At 43.9% G+C, this 23,196-nt stretch overlaps 1 protein-coding gene across 1 annotated transcript in view; it reads right to left on the bottom strand.

The window, feature by feature from the left end:
- LOC119395916 (thromboxane-A synthase) overlaps nucleotides 1-15,416 on the bottom strand; it is a 33,062-nt gene extending 17,646 nt beyond the window's left edge. Inside the window, exons 1-7 of the mRNA XM_037662935.2 lie at nucleotides 15,330-15,416; nucleotides 12,179-12,275; nucleotides 11,083-11,135; nucleotides 10,068-10,164; nucleotides 9,383-9,508; nucleotides 7,752-7,986; nucleotides 3,413-3,552 (exon numbers count right to left, since the gene is read on the bottom strand). Coding sequence (XP_037518863.1) covers nucleotides 3,413-3,552; nucleotides 7,752-7,986; nucleotides 9,383-9,508; nucleotides 10,068-10,164; nucleotides 11,083-11,135; nucleotides 12,179-12,275; nucleotides 15,330-15,382 — 801 coding nt within the window. The 5' untranslated portion in view covers nucleotides 15,383-15,416. The remainder of the gene's footprint in view (nucleotides 1-3,412; nucleotides 3,553-7,751; nucleotides 7,987-9,382; nucleotides 9,509-10,067; nucleotides 10,165-11,082; nucleotides 11,136-12,178; nucleotides 12,276-15,329) is intronic.
- Nucleotides 15,417-23,196: the final 7,780 nt, after the last annotated feature.

Below are 23,196 nucleotides of genomic sequence, written 5' to 3'. Positions count from 1 at the left end.
CTCCATTTCTCAGTATAAGATCGCAAAATTCTTCGGCAATCACACGTTCGCTAACTCCTCGAGATAGCGCTAGAGCCTGTAGTGGTCTCGAGTGGACTACTGGCTGTCGGAGGGCGCGTACCATGTTCCACAGTTGAGGCGCCGAGGTAAATGGAGAAAGTGAGGCACATAAATCTTGCCACCTTTTGGTTGAAAGCTTCTGCAGTTGGTTCTGCATTGCAGAATGTACTTTCTGTGCAACCTTGAAATCTTCTAAATTTCCCGACCTGCGATATCTTCTTTCAGATCGACGTCGTATTGCCCGAAACCGCTCATACTCAGCGTCAACACCCGCATACCCATCTGGAATGGGTACTGCACGAGTAGCTTTTGTTAGAAAATGTTTTATCTTCGATGCATACGTTTCTGCGTCATCACAAGGCTTAAGATTTTGTCTCTGTAGCTCCCGAAAGATTGCCCAATTTGTAATTCTTGCTGTGCGGTTATTTCTCGTTTTCTTCAACTTTGGGTGATAAATTAATACTGGCAAGTGGTCACTTCCTCTTGTATCAGCGTCTGTAGTCCAGTCCGCTCCAGCCGCTAATTCAGAGGAGCACACAGTGATGTCTAGTACGCTGCAGTAGTTATGCCCCCGTAGGAACGTCGGAGAACCATCATTTAGTATAGCGTAACCGTGGTCTTCGCATATCTTTACTATAGCAGATCCCCTTACATCACAACGCTCACTACCCCACAATTCATGGTGCGCGTTAAAATCACCACATATAATTATGGGATCATGATCAGATCTACACACTGCAGCCAACTCTGCGTATGAAACTTTTGCTTGAGGGTGCACGTATACACTAACTACAGTTACAGTAACGTTACCAAACTTCACCTTGCATCTAACAAATTCCGGCGCATCTGTTTTTGACGTAGCCACAAGTGTCGATGGAATATCGCGTCTCACACACACCATCACTCTGCTTTTTGCAGCAGGACGTTCTGCTTGGTACACCACATAATTAGACAATCGAAAGTTAGTGGATACTCTTGTTTCAGAAATACACAAAATCGGAAACCCGTGCTGAGCGACGAATTTCCGAAAATCTCCACTCTTATTCTGCAGACCGTTGCAGTTCCACTGGAATATTGCACTTCTTTTGTACCAGTTAGATAGTCCGTTAGCCATGATTGCTACAAGATAAGATGCTCAAGATCTAGCAGCAATTTCACTTCTGGTGAAGAACCTGCTTGTGGCAGGGATCGTAGAATCGCTTTAAGAGCCGCAAAAATTATTGGCAAAATGACTTGCTCGTTTCCGGCTGTCTCCGCCGAGATCGCATTTCTTGAAGAATTTTTCCTCAACAGGTTGCTGTGACCCTTCCCTTTGGTTGTCAGTGACTCCTTGGCTGTGTCTGGCCCGGCAGAAGGTGCCGCTTCAGCATGTTCTTGGGCCCGGACTTCTTTGCCAACGCGATGTTTTGGTGCTGAGCGCTTCAATACTTCCGAGTAAGAGTCGTGGCGCCACTGTTTTGCATTTCTTTGTGTCTCAGGAACATCTTCGACTATATCCGCATTGGGCGCTGGACCTCTTTGTATCTTATGGTACCCTTTTACAATTTTACTCTCTTTGTGCAGCCGATGCCAAACGGTTTCGAGAGCAGCCTGAGAACGACGCCGGATGTGGTCCAGCACAGTTGGCACACTTAGGTTGACGCTTCGAGGTGCATTCTTTGTAATCATGTGCGCCCGCACATACCTTGCATCTCTTGGTTCCCCTGCAATTCTTAGCCATATGGCCACATCTCTGGCAGTTGTAGCACCTTACCATTTAAGGTTTCTTTACGATTAATTTCGGCCTCTTCAGAACACATATGAATATTAAAAAAAAGAAACAAAAAACTTCAGGCAGATTCTGTTATGGGTGTTATAAAAAATGGTTCAGTTTCTCTTTTTTAATTTCTGTTAACGCTTATAGGTGAAGCAAAAAAAAAAAGATAACGATGAACGTTATTCTTAGTGCATCTCTTTCAAACGGGGTGGCTACGAATAGCCATGTGGCCTACCCGATTTAATAATTTTCATCCCCGCTATGTGGTCCGCCAATTTGTCTAGCTCCTTCTGATCTTCTCTTTCTAAATTCAAGCATCTATTACTGCATTGTAGAATTACCAACGCCCGTAAGAACTCCGGTTGTATCGCTCTCTTCCTTCTTATTTGTTTAACAATGTTTTGAACGTTTCTTGCTGGATCGTTTTGTCTTGTTTTCAGCGAAACTAAGGTTGGACCGAAGCAGACAAAGATGAGAAAGATTAATAGACGAGCGATAAACTTCCTGCTTGCTTATGTTGTGAAATCTTATGTTGTTGCTGTTTGTGTGTATGTGTGTGCACGCACGCACGCACGCACGCACGCACGCACGCACGCACGCACGCACGCACGCACGCACACACACACACACACACACACACACACACACACACACACACACACACACACACACACACACACACGTAAAGCAAGGATAGACACATACACGGCTGCAACGGGTCCAATTTCTTAGAAGGTAAAGAAAGTCCAATCCTTTACAACGTAAAGCAGGTGACCTCACGCACATACATTTTTTCGTGACCCCTTCTGCCTTGCCGATCATTGCGGACGGACTCGACCCACGAGATACTCTTGTTTCTTGCTTATTTCGATAAAGTAACTGTGTGCAGCGCCTCAGAACGAGGACACAGGAATAGAACAGACAGGGCAAGCGCTTGTGCTGTCCTTTGCTTGTGTCCTCGTCCTAAGGCGCTGCATACAGTTAAGGCGAAAGCCTTACACGTCCCGTGAGTCAAGAGACTTCGCGAGTTTTGCTGAGTCACGACGCTACTTCGCGAGACCTGATGAGGCACTGCGCGATTTGACAAGACCTGATCCTCACTATGCGAGATTTCACGAACGGTAAAGGAAAAAAAAAGTTAATAAACGTTGGTAAAAAGTCACGTGGCGCTTAACTTAATGTCCGTGTAACATGACCTCAAGTCACATGACTTCAATGACGTAATCTTGTGACTTAACATTACGTCACAAGGACGTGTTCGCGTGGAAGCGCAACACCACGTAAGGTGTGGGAAGCTTCAGGGCAGGGGTAAATTTAGGATCAATAAAATGAGTTGAGAAGACTAAGAAGATGACTTTCGCCTTCGAATCGCCATACGCGAATACATAAATAACCCTGTGACCTTTTCACCATGTCGTGCAAACTCGCCCAAGCTTCCGTGCTTTGAAGGTTGATTTTTTATGCTGACCGCTGAGCAATTCATTGTTTCACCTGTTTCCTACACCTGTGCAACCATCAGTATTTCACCTGAGGATTGCTCTGATTGGTTGTATTTCTAGCTTAGCAGAACGCCAAAAAGGTATTGCCGTGTCTTACCGATGTGTCCTGCTGTCGCTGGCCGACGATTCGCTTGCATTTTTCCTGCACCTCGATGAAGGGGTGCACGCCGCTGTTCTGGTAGCGGAGCCAACGAGAGTTGATGAACTTGAGTAGCCCTGCGGATCCCGGAAACGCGGCTGCAAAGAGTTAATAACTGCTGTTAGTGGAGCTGAAAAAGAGTAGCACCGCTCCAAAGAACGACGGAATAAACTCGAACACCATTCAACTCAGTGAAAGTAGGTGACAAGTGGAGCTGACGTGCGTACTCCCGTCTCTGCTCTCGCCGCCGTTCATCATAAGCGTACTGCTTCTCGGGCGTTCTCACAATGCCCGGCAGCCACTTGACACGGACGACCATGCCAACGCAAAGCCTGAAGTCGACTGACGTGGCGAAAAAAGTACTGACTTGTTCCCTTTAACACGGCCGCCTGGGTCGGGGTGCGCGGCGGTCGCAGCGCGCCGATGATCCAGGCTGCCGTGCCTTTAATGCATTAGTTCTTCCATTGCTCCCTAGGGGGCACCAGGGGTTTTGTCAGCTTCAAACGCACATTTGAAGCATTAAACTGATGAAACCCCTAGCGCCCCCTATGAGGTGGTGGAGGAAGTAATGCAATAATAGTAAGTAAGTAAGTAAGTAAGTAAGTAAGTAAGTAAGTAAGTAAGTAAGTAAGTAAGTAAGTAAGTAAGTAAGTAAGTAAGTAAGTAAGTAAGTAAGTAAAGTAAGTAAGTAAGTAAGTAAGTAAGTAAGTAAGTAAGTAAGTAAGTAAGTAGTAAGTAAGTAAGTAAGTAAGTAAGTAAGTAAGTAAGTAAGTAAGTAAGTAAGTAAGTAAGTAAGTAAGTAAGTAAGTAAGTAAGTAAGTAAGTAAGTAAGTAAGTAAGTAAGTAAGTAAGTAAGTAAGAAGTAAGTAAAGTAAGTAAGTAAGTAAGTAGTAAGTAAGTAAGTAAGTAAGTAAGTAAGTAAGTAAGTAAGTAAGTAAGTAAGTAAGTAAGTAAGTAATAAGTAAGTAAGTAAGTAAGTAAGTAAGTAAGTAAGTAAGTAAGTAAGTAAGTAGTAAGTAAGTAAGTAAGTAAGTAAGTAAGTAAGTAAGTAAGTAAGTAAGTAAGTAAGTAAGTAAGTAAGTAAGTAAGTAAGTAAGTAAGTAAGTAAGTAAGTAAGTAAGTAAGTAAGTAAGTAAGTAAGTAAGTAAGTAAGTAAGTAAGTAAGTAAGTAAGTAAGTAAGTAAGTAAGAAGTAAGTAAGTAAGTAAGTAAGTAAGTAAGTAAGTAAGTAAGTAAGTAAGTAAGTAAGTAAGTAAGTAAGTAAGTAAGTAAGTAAGTAAGTAAGTAAGAAAGTAAGTAAGTAAGTAAGTAAGTAAGTAGTAAGTAAGTAAGTAAGTAAGTAAGTAGTAAGTAAGTAAGTAAGTAAGTAAGTAAGTAAGTAAGTAAGTAAGTAAGTAAGTAAGTAAGTAAGTAAGTAAGTAAGTAAGTAAGTAAGTAAGTAAGTAAGTAAGTAAGTAAGTAAGTAAGTAAGTAAGTAAGTAAGTAAGTAAGTAAGTAAGTAAGTAAGTAAGTAAGTAAGTAAGTAAGTAAGTAAGTAAGTAAGTAAGTAAGTAAGTAAGTAAGTAAGTAAGTAAGTAAGTAAGTAAGTAAGTAAGTAAGTAAGTAAGTAAGTAAGTAAGTAAGTAAGTAAGTAAGTAAGTAAGTAAGTAAGTAAGTAAGTAAGTAAGTAAGTAAGTAAGTAAGTAAGTAAGTAAGTAAGTAAGTAAGTAAGTAAGTAAGTAAGTAAGTAAGTAAGTAAGTAAGTAAGTAAGTAAGTAAGTAAGTAAGTAAGTAAGTAAGTAAGTAAGTAAGTAAGTAAGTAAGTAAGTAAGTAAGTAAGTAAGTAAGTAAGTAAGTAAGTAAGTAAGTAAGTAAGTAAGTAAGTAAGTAAGTAAGTAAGTAAGTAAGTAAGTAAGTAAGTAAGTAAGTAAGTAAGTAAGTAAGTAAGTAAGTAAGTAAGTAAGTAAGTAAGTAAGTAAGTAAGTAAGTAAGTAAGTAGTAAGTAAGTAAGTAAGTAAGTAAGTAAGTAAGTAAGTAAGTAAGTAAGTAAGTAAGTAAGTAAGTAAGTAAGTAAGTAAGTAAGTAAGTAGTAAGTAAGTAGTAAGTAAGTAAGTAAGTAAGTAAGTAAGTAAGTAAGTAAGTAAGTAAGTAAGTAAGTAAGTAAGTAAGTAAGTAAGTAGTAAGTAAGTAAGTAAGTAAGTAAGTAAGTAAGTAAGTAAGTAAGTAGTAAGTAAGTAGTAAGTAAGTAAGTAAGTAAGTAAATAAGTAAGTAAGTAAGTAAGTAAGTAAGTAAAGTAAGTAAAGTAAGTAAGGTGTTCCTATTCCCTTTTAACACAGGGCAGGCAGTTTAAGTTCTCCCTAGATGTTCTCCCCCCCAGTTCTCCCTAGATGGCACTAGAGGTTTTTGCATACGGACAGCGACACGAAGAAATCAAGGATGGGTGCCACATACAGTTCCTATGCAAAAGTAAATTACCAACAAACAATTCTCAAAGAGGAAAAAAAAAAGTATTCCCCTCTAGCGTGCGACCTACAGTAAAACCTCGGTGATACGAATCCCGCGGGTTTACCAAAAATATTCGTATCATCCGAAATTCGTATCACCAGAAAACATGGAAAATTAGTATGCGACAAGAGAACGTTGGCATACGTTTTGATTTAGTGTTTCCCAGGGCCGCACCGACGTCATGAACAGTTCTAAATGATTGCCAGTAAAGTTTTTAGACGTCAACGATCGTACTTGTACTCGTGCATATATGGTGCATGCGCGCGTGTGTAATTAATGAACCAGATGTGTTGTGCCCCGTGACCGCTAGTAGCCCCTTCCTAATCTTACCTCGCTTTTCTGCATGACACCAGAGTACTGCGGTGAAAGTGACTTAAGAAGCGCTTTGCACACGTTAGATAGAGGCCAAGCTCCTTCGCCAAGACCGTCCGTTTCGTCTCTTGGGGTCTTCGTCTACCTTTAATGGGACTTCATGAAGGACCCGCAGCCCAAGTTTCAGTCTTGTCTCATAGAACGTCTGATTGCGGCGACATGGCTTGCATCGACGTGGCAGACACGTGTTAACACAGTACGAATACGCTGCTGCCTCGAGCACAGGAACGCGCGTCAACGCCTCAACGCGTTGGGAAAAAAAAGCGCGACGTCAGCGTCATCTGTAATCGAAATGCGAAAGCGCTAAAGGCCTCCAAGTTTCGGAGGCAACGACGGAGGCAACGAAGGCAGAGACGCACCGTCGATGGTTGCGCAGCGCGCATGCCCGCGCCCGCGCGTGATTGCCGCGTCTTCCGCGACAGCGCGGGCAGCACCTGTGCGCTGTTCGTATCAACCTCGCGGGGTGGAAATCGGTTTGAAACAACCGTACTCCAATGCATTGCAGGCTAATGGCCCTTGGCCGGAACCACAGAAAAATTCGTATCACCCCGAAATTCGTACGAGCCGTGATCGTATCACCGAGGTTTTACTGTATTACCTTTCCACCTACGCTCTCTTCCGCCGTTTTCCGCGCTGATTTTGAACAGAGACGACCCGCTGGCAAAGTATATCTTTTACTAGAATAAACTCCACACCTTTCCACAAATTCCACATAACTTTAACTAGTATAAATTCTACGCAACCGCACTTCCTACCGTCTGTTTAACAACACGAGTCTACAACGCTTGCACGGTACCTGCCATGCCTTCAACCTATAGTGCTATTGAATTATGGAACGCGCTACCCGAGGATTTAGTAAATGAAAGTGATTAGGTTAAATTTAAGAACCTGTTGTCACGTTATTTAAACTCTTTTTCTACCACACTGCACTGTTGCCATAACGCCTAGCAGTTGTACTGCTCTTTTGTAATACCAATTGTACTATCAGTTGTTCTACCAGTTGTACTGCCTTTTTGTTTCGCCCTACAACTTCAAGCATGCATACAAAGATTTTTTTTTACTTTTGTATAATAACATCCATAATGTTGGTGAATCCACCCCCACCACCACCTCCCATTACGCAATATCCTAATACCTTGAAAGACGTTCCTATGGGAAAATAAACGATGACGACTATATGAATCAGGCGTTTGCACTAAAAGCAGCAGAACTGTGCTCTAGAAACTTCAGCGAAGCTTCAAATTGCGCTAGTTGGTACAGCATTATAATGTGGTTGCGCTGAGCGAAAGGCACTAAGGACAAACGCCAAGGATAACTGGACAGGTAGTGAACAAGGTATTGCGCACTACCTGCCAACTTTTCTTTGTCGTTTGTCCTTCGTGCCTTTCGTCCGGCGCAACCACATTAGTGTTCTAGAAACTGCCTGCGAGTTAGTACTCACTCAGTAGTACAGCTATGAAGGAGAAGGCGCATCCGAACAGCATTCGACAGCAGAGCAGGAAACGGTGCCGGGGGTGGTCCTGCAGATTGTAGTCGATGCCCATGGCACTCTTGCAGATCACGTCCAGCGCAAGGGCGGCGTACATCTCGCCAACCTCGAACTCATCTCCCGTTTCTGCCTTGCGGTCTATCTTGGAGACCAGCTTCTCGACAGCCGAGATGACTCCCGGAGACATCTGCGACAGCGCGAACGGCGGTTCTTCGAAGTCGCACTTGGAGATAAAAATAACTAAGCTCTTCACACCTCCGTCGAACAATTAAGAGACAAAATTAACCTAAACTGACTGCGAGAACACTGAAAATACTGAGACCGAGAACAAAGGCTGACTGCGAGGCACCAAGTGCAGGAGCAATGTGGCCATAAACATGCTTTATATTCATAGCAATCACCACACACTAAGTAGGGTTTTCCATTAAGGGCGGGTCGGTATTGAAATGGAATAAAACAAGTTGTGTGTTAAGTATTAACCAAACTATTTTTTTTATTTGAAAGGCCCATGTATGCCATTATGTGTGGAATATAACATCGTTCAAATGTCCTCCGCGGCTTCTCACGGTGGCACGGATCCGAGTGGTACAATTTTCAATGACGCGGCCACATAGACCCGGCTGGATTTGAGCGATGCCCTTGGTTATGTTGACTTCAAGGGCATCGGTCGATTGCGGCTTATTGTTACAGACCTCCCACTACAGGAAACAACACAAGAAAAAGTCTAGGTTGGTCAAATAGCACGATCTCGGTGGTCAATTCAGGTCACCTCTGCGAGAGCCTCCACACCCTCAAATCGTTTGCGCAGAATGTCCATCGTTACGTCCGCTGCGTGGCACGTAACGCCGTCCTGCGTGAACGGTACACCATCTGCGTCCATACCGCTCAATTTCGGTCAAAATAAATCAGTTATCATCTTTCCGCTGCGCTCGCCGTTGACAGTGATGGCCTCACAAGCGTCGTTCTCAAGAAAAGTGTGGACCAACGGCGCCGCCGGCCCAAAATCCGCGGCAACTAGTGAGCTTTTGTGGATGTGTTGCCGCCTTGTGGACCTCGTGTGGGCTGGCGTCGTCCCATTTACGGCGTTTGTGCTCGTTAAAAAAAGCCATTCGACCAAAAATGCGCCTCGTTGCTAAATACGATTTGTCGGCGTAACGTTTGCATGAACGAACAGTCATTTTGATAATAAAATTTCACCATTTGGACATGCTACTTAATCGTGTAACATGCCATGGTGATTTGGAGTCAGTGACTGAATAATAAACAACGGATTGCACAGACGCGACCAAAACAAAATGGCGGCCACAGACTGCCACCATCGACCCACCCTTAATGGAAAACCCTCGTTATGGCACTGCGATTCTGGGATCGAGGCCTTGAGTTCGATCCCGGCTGCGGCAGACGCATATCTTGAAGGCGGTGAAACGTAACGGCCCTGTACTTAGGTGTAGGCTCACGGTAAAGAGCCCGCTTAATAGGATTTAATGTGGAGTCCCTTCCGCAGTGGTGGCCTCACGAACAGTTGAAATCACAAAACGTGAACGCTGAGGACTTAATCGTTTTGTCATCATCACGCCACTCACCATCTTGAGCTTGTTCGTGGTGAAGGAAGGGGTGAGCACGCTGCGCACTTCCTTCCAACGTGTCGAGGTGAGCTGCACGAGACTCTTGTTGTGCGGGCTTGAAGGACGCTTCGCTTGGAACAGGAGCTGCGTGCGACGGACGGCATGCGACATTGTGACGTCACGAAAGAAGGAGCAATGTATATGGCGACAGACGCTGCGATAGACTACAGATGCTGTCGGTTGCAATTTGAGCTTGGAGGTCAGCGCACGAAACAACGCCTACTTCACTGCCGTTATTCAAGTTGAAAGTTTGTTTGAGAAAGCCCCGAGGGTATGCGAGACAATGAGCATGTTTCTTTTTTTTTTTTTCAATGTATAATTGCACCGATGACAATGTACACTATACCACAGCTTGTACTTTGCACGAGCGTTTTGGATCCCGTATTATGCCGTTCGGTTGCTTTTTCCACACCTTTGCCGCGGGGCACGTATACTCCTAGAGAAAATTGAAATTGTATCGCTACGGGATTTTCGCACACAATCGATTATGTGGAAACGGGTGAATTTAAGGGCCACACCATGCTGCAACTTACGCGTATTATAAGCGCGGTGTGACATGCCCGAGAGACCGGCATCTATTACCGCATTTTAAGGCACGCCTTATATGAGCTGCCATGTGTAATGCGTTAAATTGCCAACTCACGCCTCTGTCGACGAAGTCATGGAAGTCCTTGATTTGAATCTGCTTGAGCAATTCGAGATCCGCCACGAGGATGACGGGACGGTAGCCATTAAAGTACCTGAAAAAAATAATTCGCGGGATATATGTTTTCATGCTAGGCAGGGAGTTTTCTCCGCCCGTCATAGGCGTGCGCACTCGAAGGGGGGGGGGCGGCCGCCCCTCCTATTCACCTAAGAGGGTGGCGCAATGTCAGCCCCACACACTGACATAATAGAGAGGGGGCACTGCGACTCGGGTGGGGGGGGGGGGGGGCGCAATGTTAGCGCCATACATTGACATAATTGGGAGGGGGGGGGTGCGCTGCGACGAAACCTTCGCCTCCCCTGAAGGAGAACCCTGCGCACGCCTATGCCGCCAGTCGTATCAGGGTAACGAGTTTTAATGCTGCAGGTGATCTTGCCGGTCGGAGCAATCATCGATCACGTCTGCATTAGCAGCTGCGTCCGCAGGAAGCTTCTTCGGAGACCACGTAACCTGAAGTCTTAATGCTTAGACGATATGTTATGATAAAGGCGCCCTATTTTGCAGTGTTAATTTCAACTCACTTGCAGTGTTAATTTCAGCTGATGACTGAGAGATAGCGTGTGAAGTCAGCTGGCGAATAGTGATACAAGGACAAATATTTCTTCAGTGTGCGTACACTTAAGCGACGTGATGTTTGCGCTGCATGTACCAATAATAATTGCCATCATAAAATAGGATAACCATTCTATGTGATAGCCCGCATGACACTTAATACGCCGAGCGATGTAAAAAGTAATTTTCGGCGCCACTTAAAGACCACTATTTTTTGCTCATCGTAATAATATCAGGTGACGTCAAACTGCAATGATTACATCACACGGCAGTTGACTGCAATAACACTATAGTTAAAACTGCGACTCCGCATGGCTTGTGCTGGTGTAAGAGGAAACGGCATGGGATGGGAGCCAATAAACAAGCAACGTAAACTAGAAGTTTCAGTAATGCTCCTTACCCAACGACGTCACCGTACTTGTCAATCCACTCGCGATAAGCCTTGACTGGTGACTGTAAAAGAAGCAAACGAGAAAATCAATGTTATAAATCATGCTCCACGCTGCGAATCTGAACGCCAGTAAACCCTCAACTCAGTAATTTTTTTATCGTAATCCACACGCGCGATCCAATCTTCAGAAATTTTAATGTGTGGTCTGAATTTCTACCCTAAAACCTTTCGTTACTTGGCTAAAATATGGAATAACCTACCCCTCAAAAATAAGACGATCCAACAATTCTTCTTTCGTGCTCAGGACATAACTTTCTTGGGCTAAACGGAAATTTCCCGGCGCCTTTGGTGATAGCGGCAGTACTCCTATAATTTTTGCTCTTAAACATATCGCGTGATTATCATAATCATGATCACGTCATTTCCATATGTTTATAGAATGTTGCTAAAAAAAACCCTCCTGTGCGCTTTGCAGCCCTGTTATAGCTCTGAGCTCATTCAAATCAATACAGCGCACCCATTGCAACTCAGGTTAGCGGATAACGTGTCTTTTAAAGATTCTACTAACATTGTTTTTAACGTGATATTAATTACTGCCTTTGCTATTGGTCGTGATGACATCAAGTATGATATCAAGGATTGCTCCTGGTGTTCTTTATATTGGGGGTAAGATTCATTCATTCATTCATTCATTCATTCATTCATTCATTCATTCATTCATTCATTCATTCATTCATTCATTCATTCATATTCGCGTCTGCGCGTGCAAGCTTGACGCGTACGTCGTCGGACTGTGTCATTCAGTACGCGTTTCATGTCTAATCACGGACCTGCATCTGCCTTTTAAGGTGCAAGCGTTCGTACAGAGCTAATTGTAGGCAATGTTAGAATTGCTTATTACCTTCAATATATAGATGGACCGTATGGCACATCCACGACTCAGAAAGAACTTATTCCAAGGGAGACTCTATTTTATCTAAACGTAATCCACAAAAGTCGCAGTGGCTTGTGTATACGGTTGGGTGCACGCTTGAATCTGGCCCTGCGTATACGCCTGAATCTACCGCGCCTTTGTCTCACTTTGGGTGAAATATGAAATTCTTACCTTTTTGTACATCTCCCACATGTTACCGAAGATTATGTTCGGCGTCGGTCCGGGTATGCCGAGATTCTTAAAAAAATTGAAGTGTTCCCTTCTTTTCCTGCGGAAAGATTATTCGTCACATCGGGCTTAATATAAAAATCGGCAAATTTCAATCGGGCGATTGGACCAAGCGAAATGCAGCTATAACATTTAGATAATGTCGAAACGGTAAATAGGTTAATCGTTAATTTTTGTGCTTGGCAATGAGTCCTTCTGGTTAAACAATCCTTATTAATTGCAAACGAACGAATCGCATTTAAGCCCATATCTTGACACAGTGTTATTCCCGTTTAGGATAGGGTTAACGCGTAAGAACTTCGTTGAGTTTCTCGCAGTGCGTCAGAGTTATTCGCAATTGAAAACATGAAATGAACGTTCTGTTATTACACGGGCTACTGTGGAATCCCGATGTTCTGAGCAAGACACATTAGTGTTTAAACCATATTTGCATTATTCGGCAAACTATTTCACGATGAATGGTCGACGCGTATTACACGTCAAGCCAATACGCGTTCACTGAAAGCGGGGAAAATTTGAGCGCTCTCGGTGCGATAACGAAACTAGGAGGACGCCTGAGCTTCGATTGCAGGAGTAGAACGCGTGTGCATCGCCTTCTCAATTGCTATAGCCTAACTTCGGTTCTTGGTGGATGCCTCAGCCGTGCCGCAAGGAACGAACGTCTGTGTGCGTAACATTGGCCGTTTCAAACTATGCTGGAATGCCAACTGCTATAAGTGCCCACTACTCCATAATTCTTCCTTTTGCGAATGACCGAAGGACCCACTACGCGTCCGTAAGGCTACACGCGAACCTACGCAGCTGCTGACTTTGTCGATGCTTTTGCTGCTGCTGCTGATGATTAAATATGCCCGAGCGCTTTGTAATGGGTGAGCCTTTAAAACACCAACTCGTGGCGCAATTCACATGTTTTGACGCCTGGCGCGATTCTGCGCTTCTGCCACGCAATAATACACGCGTTAAGGACACTCCTCCCACTATACATGACATTCATATAGTCTTTTTTGTCTGGGCAATTTAAAGCATTGGTATGGCTCTGTGGCAGAACACCTGCTTGCCACACAGAAAGCTTAGGTTCGATTCTCGCTCAAATGGAGTATTTTTTATTATTTATTTTATTTGCATCTTTCTCGTTTTTTTCGCTCACGGGCAACACTGATTTTTCGCTCACAACCAACGACGCCGACACCGATGCCGACGCCAGAATTTCTGCGAAACGAGCTTTTCAACGCTACCACGTTAAAATTTGTATTTCAATGTTTCAGTGTGGCAGCTGAGCCATACAGTACTGTTGCAAGCATGAGCTGTGACGAAATAAATGCACATCCTTATAATGCAACCCTTCGTGAAAGGAAGCCTACCTCACAGGTCATGCTTTATTACGTTGTAAAACAGGAAGTGATTGCAAGAGTTTAGCGTACGTCATGGGCGCCATACGTCGGTTGTTCTTTTTTATGTGCATCTCAGCGATTTACTGCAGCTTTTTATCACGTCAGTATTGAAGTGGGTGTGCCATTTCGTTGTGATACAGATGGCAATTTACTAATTGGAGCCGGTTACATTGGGTCGCATCGGTGTTCCTGGTAAATCTTCTGTCGACTAATTTAAGAAGTTTTTTTAAATGGTCTGGAGCAATGGTGTATTAGTGCAACTCTGAATCACTTCTAAACTTGCGCTCATTAAAAACAATCCTAGTTGAAGTGCTCTGAAGAGCCACTCGGTTGAAATTAGCATATCAAAGTATGTGCCCCAATGTGAGAAATATATAGAAATGGTAATGAAATAATTCTTTTTCATTTTTAAATCTGTATTTCGATTTTTTTTTTCGGGCCAGCAACTTCTGCTTATTGAGTGTTTAAGTTCAGGACGAAGAATTGTGCTATCTGCCATAGACAGCCAGAAAAATTCGCAAAAACAAATAGAATGAAAAAGAAAAGATGCATGGTGATTGCTGAACAGCGCTAAACGAAGACAAGGCCGAACAGGTTGACCAAAACCCTGCCCCTTGTGAGAAGGGAATAGAACATTTAGTATAACTTGGCATTCGAAGGTTGGGCTTCGGTCCCTACCGTTGGCAAACGGCTTTTTTCTTGCCCCTCATATCTAATTTCCGTGTATTTCATAATTTGTATCCTTCCATTAAAAACTGCAAAGAATGCTCCTTACGCTTTCTTTGGCCTCATTAACTGTTTGGATTCAGTAGGTTGTGTCTAACGAAGAAACGGGCCCTTAGATCCAATACATTTTCATTCATTTGCATAGTTTTGTTCCTCGTGCTGTTCTTTTTTCTTAACTTGGGGCTACTGTGAAATAACGTAGATTTTTCTGATACTTGTTATTTGTAGCAGTCATAATGTATCAGGTTAGTGGGATCCTTAGCTCCAATGTTCTAATTTTCATTGCAGTTAGAAAATACGAGTAATGAAGTATTAAGAGAATAATTATTTATTTAGAAAATGAGTTTCAAGCATGTCTTCAGACGCATTAAGAGATGACGATGCTTGTTGGGGTAAGGAAAAAAAATTCCACATTTAACAGCACAGAATGACGCTGTTACTTTGCCGTAATTAGTAAAAGCTTTAGGCAGCAAGAACTTATTTTTCTGAGGAATACGAGTAGGGTTATTGTTATTCAAGGAATCCAAGGAAGTAAACTGGTAGGTGAGATCAATTTCAATTTCAATTCAGTATTATTTCAGGTATTTCCTGAGGAGACAGAGGCTAAAGGCTTTAGTCGCCTGACGGTGGCCTCTGTCCCCCGGGGTTCGCAACAGTGCAGCACAGATAGCAAAACAGTAAACCCATACATTTCTAGAAAATAATTGTATACAAAATGAAATAGTAATGAAATGATACACCGGTAGTAATTACAATGACGCAAAGTGTTGATCACAGTATGACAAAGTGGTGATAACAGTGAAAAAAAAAACAAAAGAAAATGAAGAAACTTTATTTATCTTTATTTATCAACCCGAAAAGCTTGGTAACTAAGTCGAGTGCGAATAAATCATCAGTTGCTTGCGAACGCGTTCGTAAGGCAAAGACAACAGTTATCGCCGTGGAACACTATAAGCTCCAAGCGCCAATGTACTCACATGAGCCAATGCACAATCACGAGGACCAAAGTGGCTATCACGAGCTCCCACATGTTGCAACTTGTATTTTGTCCTTATCCTGCACAAGAATACGAAACAGAAAATCGGAAAACGTAAATAATACTAAAAAAAGTACGGTGCCTAACGAAGACCACACGTGATGACCAAGCACAATCAACCAGAAAAACCAGAAAAAATCTTTTGCAGCCAACTTGGACCCAGCACTCACAAGGGGAAACCCAGTCAATAATCAACGCAAGGTTCACGTAAAAACGATAAGACGAAGATGCATACGTTGAATGTTAATAAGACATCAGTGGTAAATGTATATATGTGTATATCATCTTTAATCGTTCTGAAAGAGCAACGAAAACACTACGCCGACAGCTAGATCGTGCGCATTTTCCGTTCGGGGCCTTTCTAATTAATTTCTGCTTATCTTGGGTTGACATGTGGCATACGTCTCACATGCATGTGGTCCCGTTTTATGCAGGTACTGCCAAATGAAGTTATCAAATGAGTTGTCTGGCATTAATCATCATTTATCGTCTTTAAGATTAGTCTGCTTCTCAAGCTCACACTGCTAAGATATATACATATACAGTAAAAGCTAGTCAATCCGGATTTCGCGGGACCGGAAGTAATGTCCGAATTAACCTAATGCCGAATTTTCAAAAGTATGAAGTATACAATAAACATGTGTCTATTACACCAATGCATTTCAATTTATTTGACGAACGCGTAAATCCAATACTTATTTTGCACAAGAGTAGTGTAAAAGACTCAATTTTCGTCATCCGCGACTGCGTTCACGACGTGACCACGGCTCAAGATCCCCGTGTCTTCAGCCGAAACGTGCTTTGAACCCACCCCATATTACGTACCGTTACCACCAACACCACCAGGCGCAAGTGATGATAATTGTTGCGCCGGAAAAATGGCCGGCAACTCATCTTTCGTCCTTCACAATGCGGCAAGCGAGTTTTATGCCAGCACGCAAACCACGGCTGAAGCTGTTCATTTTCAACATCGCGTCCACGATGTTTGAGTTTTGTGACAATGCACGCGCATTGCCCGAACTCAAAACGAAGCTACAGGGTGCCGCATTAGCTGTGGACGAAACCGTGGTCCACGCAGTTCCGAAGGAACGCGCCCGGCCTACGTCCAGAGTCGAAACGAAAATGCTGAGCACCACGTCTGCAGCTGAATAAACCTGGCTCGCTAATGCACAATCGACTACGCCGTTCTGGCGACTACGCCGTTCTGGAGGCACGTGGTGAAAACGAAACTACTGCTTGTCGCAGCTTCGACTCCAGTCGCTATCGACGCGATCTTAAATCCCCCAAGCGGTTTGCGTGCGCCGAGTAAAACCGAAAACGAAGCAAGTTTCCTGCAGCCGCTGAAGCCTTGGTCGCCAACCACTGGCGTAAATCACGGGGCCGGGGGGGTCAAGGGGGTCCTGACTCCCCTTGTGTTCAGGCTGGGGGGGGGGGGCACCCCTTACATTGACCTCGCCCCCCCCCCCCCCTCTTGAGATGTATCTTCCAAACCGCCATAAATTTGAATTCCTTGAGAGTTAAGTGTAGTGCAATGACCTTTTTTTGTTACTGCCTCCTTTATTTTGTAGTGTGTGTAGGCCTGTGTTCAATACCCTTCAGCTGTGTGAGACTATTGAAATCGCAACTACCGGTTGACCGCTTTCGGGGAAGACTCAATAGAACAATGCAATTACATGAGCTGGGAATCCATACTTCTTTTCTTACCCATAGTTTTCATTGACGTCACCGTGGTCGCCATCTTGGAGTACTAGCTGGTTGAGATGCTGCGTGAACTCTTACTCGAACGCGCGGAGAAAGAAACGGTGACATCAGGTTAGTGCCGGTGCCCTCTCGCGTTCCTTTGTGTACCCCCTTGGTGCGGCTGGCGAACCGGAGAAAACGGGGACAGCACAAAAGAACGCGGGGACCGAACTACTGTGTGTCCTCTTCCCCACTGACACTCTCTGATGAGATAAAAAGTGACGGTGGCCACCCTGTTGGGGTACCCAGCGCAGAGAACCTGTCTGTGACGTCAGGTGAAAACTGTGTATTTCAAAGCATGATTTGAATTTTTATATAAATAAAAATAAAAACAAAATGGCCGCCATGGCAAGATGTATGTCCCCCCTTGTGATTTAACTGGATTTACGCCACTGTCGCCAACAACGCAATTGTGGTAAGATTGTGGATAACGACCACGCCTTTCTGAAGACCTGCCACTGTTTCGGTTGTTTGCGAACCCCGCTGTCGCTCCTTTGCGTCGCACATTTCCGGCACCTCGTGCTTGCTGCGCTGCGAGGGTCGTCCGAATTAACCGGGTTGCGGCCAAACATGACCGAATTAGCGAGGGTTGCCGAGGCTTGCCGGGACCAGAGAATACGTCCGAATTATCCAAATTTCCGAATTAATGGGGGTCAAATTAACGAGCTATTACTGTATACCCTTTCGCGGATTTTACGCCAGCCCAGTCTCCGCGCTGTTCATGCAGCTGCTGGGAGGGCAGTATATATATACTGGATAATACTTCAGCCTCCTCTTGGCACACATGGGATACATGAACAAAAGCTTTTGTGTCAAACACTCCACGGATAACGTATGCTGCTCGGGCCGTGTTATATCTACATGCGTTACTCCACCTGTAATGCTGTTTGTTCTGTCTCTCTTCTTTTTCCTTCTGACGTCTTATCAGTGTTATCGAGTTTGGAACTTATGCGAAGGACGCACTCGCGGTATCGCGTTCTCGTTCTTCTTCATGGAGGCCGTTCACGGTGTCAGCTTCTTTAGAACTGATCCTTAGCGCCATAGGCTCGTCGCATTCGTTTGTACGCGCTTAGTGCTGGAATTGTCGAGCGAGTTTTAGACTTGTCGTTTTATACGTCTATGATCTGACATATGCACGTGACGAGCTTTGAACGACGGTCGCTCTTCAGCTATGATACGAGTCACCGATGGCTGCAGGTTAAGCCACGATACGACTGTCTTATGGCGAACGGAGCAGAAGAAATTAAACGAAAAGAAGAGAGAAAGGAAAAGAAAAGCGATATTACCATATAAGTTACGTCGTAACTGGGGCTCCGGACTCATTTCGACTATATTGTGAAGAAGAAGACGCGTCGACGGTTAGCAGTATCGCCAACGCTCGGCGTGCTGGGTGTTTCTCGGCTCGCTCGCCTCGCGCTGCTGGCCGCTGGCATCTTTCTGGACGGTGCTCTGCCCCGACTCGCTGTTTGTTCAGAGCGTCACCACAGGAACGCACCGCCAATAAACCTCTTCTCAATACCCCGCACCTCCACCAATTTTGCGTCCCCCAGTTAAATATGGCCGCCGAGGCTGGGAGTGAAACTCGCGTGCTCGAGCCTATGGCAGCGCAACCAATTATCCGCTATTCTATCACGCCGGGTCGATTACGAGCTTTGTTGGCCGCTGCTTCCACGCGACCTCCAAGCTCTTCCTTCGTCTCGCGACCACAAGGTCGTCTGATGAAGAGTTTCAGGTGTGTTGCAAAGTTATGCTTGGAACAGCGATGTGCTGAATTGATTTGGAGAAGCCGGGTAGAAATGTTACGTGATTTTGGGGCGATATGTTATTCCCTGTAGCGATTCGAGAGACATTCCGCAATCAAAATCCTTTAATAAGCGAGCTTATGTGTTAAAAGTTCTTAATAATAGTAATAATGATTTTTGAATACTGACTAATGAATACTGACTTTTTGTTTTTAGGTTTTCCCTCATTTTTTGTTCCTGTTGTTTCGCCTGCAGACTATCTTTATTATACTGTGTATAATTCTTTTTTTTTTTTGCTTCCGCCAGCAAAAAAACGTGACGGTTGCACCTGGGCAAGTTAAATAAATACGGGATCGGTTGACTGATTGATCGATTAATTTATTATCATTACTGCTTTTACTATTAGCAGTATTAGTATTATTATTGTTGTTTACCATATATGTTTTTTGGCCCAGGGCCGTCATTACGGCTTAATGTTTGAATTGAAACGAGCAAATTCTCGAAGAGCATCTTTCCGATGAAGTTTCTGTGCTTGCTGCACGTCTAGAAATGAACGAGCGAGCGCTGAATGCAGCACGAATACGTTTGTGAATGTGATTCTTTTCGCGACAGTATATAGTATACCGAAGCTCGATCATGAAGAATGTAATATAGAACTGTTCTAAATGGACATTTTTAGCGACAAGTAACATTAATTTCATAACTTCAGTTTGAGATTGTGAATAATGGGCAAAGAAAAAAAAACGAACCAACCCTAGGTTTCTCTCAGTGACATGTGAGAGGACCACTGGATTCAGATTGCATGAATGCAGTGTTACTGCTGTAAGAGTGCATATCCAACTTTAGCCAACACTATCCAGCGCCCGTCCTCGTTTTCGTTCTAAGTGTTTGTGTTCTTTAAGCGCTGCATTCTAATGGAACACTATCCATTATTAGCAATTATTTAGCCTTCAGAAGTTGACATCAACCATCACTTATTCAACTATAACCAATATTAATAAGGTTGTAGACTTAAGTTCTTTATCAGTTGGTAAATGGTCATTACGAAACTAACGCATTTACATATCTTGATTCTATGTGCATGTTATACAACCAGAAGCCGACGCTCACAAACAATTGCGCCTTCAATGGCAAGAGTCGATTTCTTTAAATATTCTTTCTTTCCCCGCACAATATACGATTGGAATAACCTGCCTAACGAAGCTGTAACCAATAATTCTTTGGTATCCTTTGAAGAACATTTGATCTGAAGTGTTCTGTACCCTGTTAAAACTGCCTTGCCATCGTTTGCTCCTCTTTCTGTGCCAAAATATACCTTTCATGTAAAATAAAAGGGTGTAAACTTGAGCTTGTTGGCTTGGCTTCTGATTTTCAAAAATATGTGTCCATGTGCTTCGAATTGTCGATCAATTCGCCCTCGCGCTGCCGTGTATCTGCGCTGTTCCCTGCTATGAATACCTTTCTTGTGTATATGTACTATTCCACTACGGTCTCAGTTAGACCATAGCATTTAGAAATAAATAAATAAATAAATAAATAAATAAATAAATAAATAAATAAATAAATAAATAAATAAATAAATAAATAAATAAAAACCAGCACTAGCGTATTGAAATCAGCGCTGGCACTAGCGTATTGAAATCAGCGCTGGTAGTATGCGACTAAATACGGCAGTCTAGGACTCCGCCGTAAACAGTTCAGATATTCCAGAGGTGCACGCTAAGGCACGCTGTCGCATATAAAAGAGATAAGTTGAGTATCAAACTGTCTGTGCCTATTTTTCGCGCGACCATCTCCTCTTCGAGTTGGCTATAGTGGTTGGGGGTTATCGTTCCTTGATCGCTTGAGCCACACACCAAAATAATATGATGAATACGAGGATTGTCAAGTGTGCCGACCGACCTCCGTTCGCAATTTTCGAGTGCTTTGCACCGAGCGCGCAGGTTCTTTCTTTTCCTTTTTCTCTTTTTGCCCAAGAGAGCGTTTAAGTACTCGTAGACGCGTCGAGAGTCGCGAATCTTGCATTTCTCGCGCCTTGCAATCTCGTTGTGTTGGGTGCGCCGCCTTCGAAGGTTCACAGACCCCCCCTTGAGATTCAAACCCGCTGACCAAGAGGCCACTGATGCAGCTGCTGCGAGAAGCCACAGGTGCAGCATAGCGAATGAGGGTGAGTGGGTATGTGCCACAGAAATTGGACGAGCCCCACTACGCACCTCCGGTCCACTAAAAATGAAAAAAAAAAGCTGTCTGTAACTAGTCTATAACTAGGAATAAATGTCATGCAAACATGTTGCATGCGCAGATAGCATAACCAACAAGATATTTTTCTTTTTTGTCTATAACAAGCCTAGCGCGAACGGACTCTTTGCTTGCCCGTAAAACGCCGCCTTTGAGCGTGGGTAATGGCTACAAGCACCACCTATTACCACCGACTTTGCCCGAGCTCAATGTTGTTGAGGAACGACTAATTTGTCCTCGTCTACCCTTTACGAGTACACGTATAGGCTGTCTCATGGCAGCGGACAATATGAGATAAAGGGTCAAGCTGTGAATGTGCCCATAGATGTTCAGACTACTGGGAACTGCAAATCAGTTCTGAGGAATCCCGCAAGGTGGCGGAAAGTTTAAGAAAGGGGAATTGACAGCCACCCGTGTGTAGCACAAAGCCTCAAGGAAATTGTGGCTGTTGGGGTTCCTTTTCTTAACCCTTCCGCCACCTTGCGGGATTCCGCAGAACTGATTTCCAAAAATAATGACCTCCGAGATTGCGCACCGGCGGGTTTCTCCGGTGCGCAATCTCGGAGGCCATGCAAAAGTATGTGTCCATGTGTTTCGAATTGTCGATCAATTCGCCCTCGCTCTTCCATCTGCTAGCTTCCTGGTTCGCTCAATTGGTAGGGCGACCGCCCCGGAAAAGGCGTTGGTCCCGGGTTCGATCTCCGTACCAGGACGAATTTTTCGGCTACTAAGAGGCTTTCTTTCTGAGAAATCCGTACGGATTTCCTTGTGACTCTCTTCTACAGACGGGTGGTTGTGAATTTTCCCTTCTCAACTATTGTGAACTGCCTTCCCATAGACACTTCCGACGACGCTGCAAAAAGAAACCACTCAACCACTTTAGCTTGTACAAACCGATCTACTGGCTTCGAAATGCTTTGGAATGCTTGTGAAGTTTCATGAAGCTCAGAACTGCAACCGAGAACGCTTCGCTGTTTCATCAGCATTCGCGACATTTAGTCAGTGAAGCTGGCTCCTCAGCTCTGCTGTACATTGGTCCTTACGGCATTAAGTCAGTTAAAGCCACGCATAATATTTTTTTTTCAATGAGCACCGTTCTTTTTCTCGTACCAGGTACACAGCGGTATAGGTACAGAGTCGTCCACATTTAAGCTGAACACCTCATTAGTATTCAAGACCTCATTGAAGCTGTTGTTTAATACATAATTCGGAAAATAATTACTGTGTTTGTCGACACCATGATTAGACGTTCTATAACGGGCATTGCACTCGTGAAGTATAAGAAACTTTCTAGTTTTACCGGTTTGAATACTAATGAGGTGTTCAGCTTAGATGTGGTCGACCCTGTACGTAGGTTTCTCTTTCGCCTCCTTTAATGACTCCGCAATACTAAAAAAAAGAAAGACAGGGCGTATCCCGCCCACTATAGGAATGAATCTTATGCAAAGCATGTTGTATACGCAGATGGCGTATCCAACTAGTTTTTTTTTTTGAGGTTCTTCGGAGCATTTCCTGATGAACCTACACGTTTGTGTAAGGCTAGCAATTGAACATGTGGCGACCGTTGCAAGCGAATAACCACACTATTAAGGCAATGGCATGACAGCTGGCTTGGCTCACTGCGTCGAGGTATTAAATGGTATACCACCTGCTTCATTACGGCATGTACTGATCCGCGCGCATACATGTACCATGGAGCATAGCACAATATGTAGTACATCTCGACATTTTAGCCGCTGTCACAGCATGATTTTCACCACCTCGCAGTTGTGACCAAGCGTCGCTTTTGCGACAAACATGTTGCTACGCCTAATGACCCTACTCTAAGATTACCTAAGTTTTAAGTTGTCTCGTTTCGCCTTACCTTTCATAACCACCGGAAAGCGGCTCACTTTCTTTGTATTTACTTTTTTCACATTTTGCATCAAGACGCATATCAGTCTCGAGATGTACCGTGATACATGAAATTGTCCATAATGGTGTAATAGTAGCGCAAAAAAGACGAAGACAAGAAAGTGAACACCACAAGCGCTTACTCACAACTGAAAGCTTTATTGTTTGAACAGAAAATATATCTAAATATTGACG

Source organism: Rhipicephalus sanguineus, chromosome 6 (genome assembly GCF_013339695.2).
Source record: "Rhipicephalus sanguineus isolate Rsan-2018 chromosome 6, BIME_Rsan_1.4, whole genome shotgun sequence".
NCBI classification, from domain to species: Eukaryota; Metazoa; Arthropoda; class Arachnida; order Ixodida; family Ixodidae; genus Rhipicephalus; species Rhipicephalus sanguineus.
This window is presented reverse-complemented; position numbering and strand designations above follow the sequence as displayed.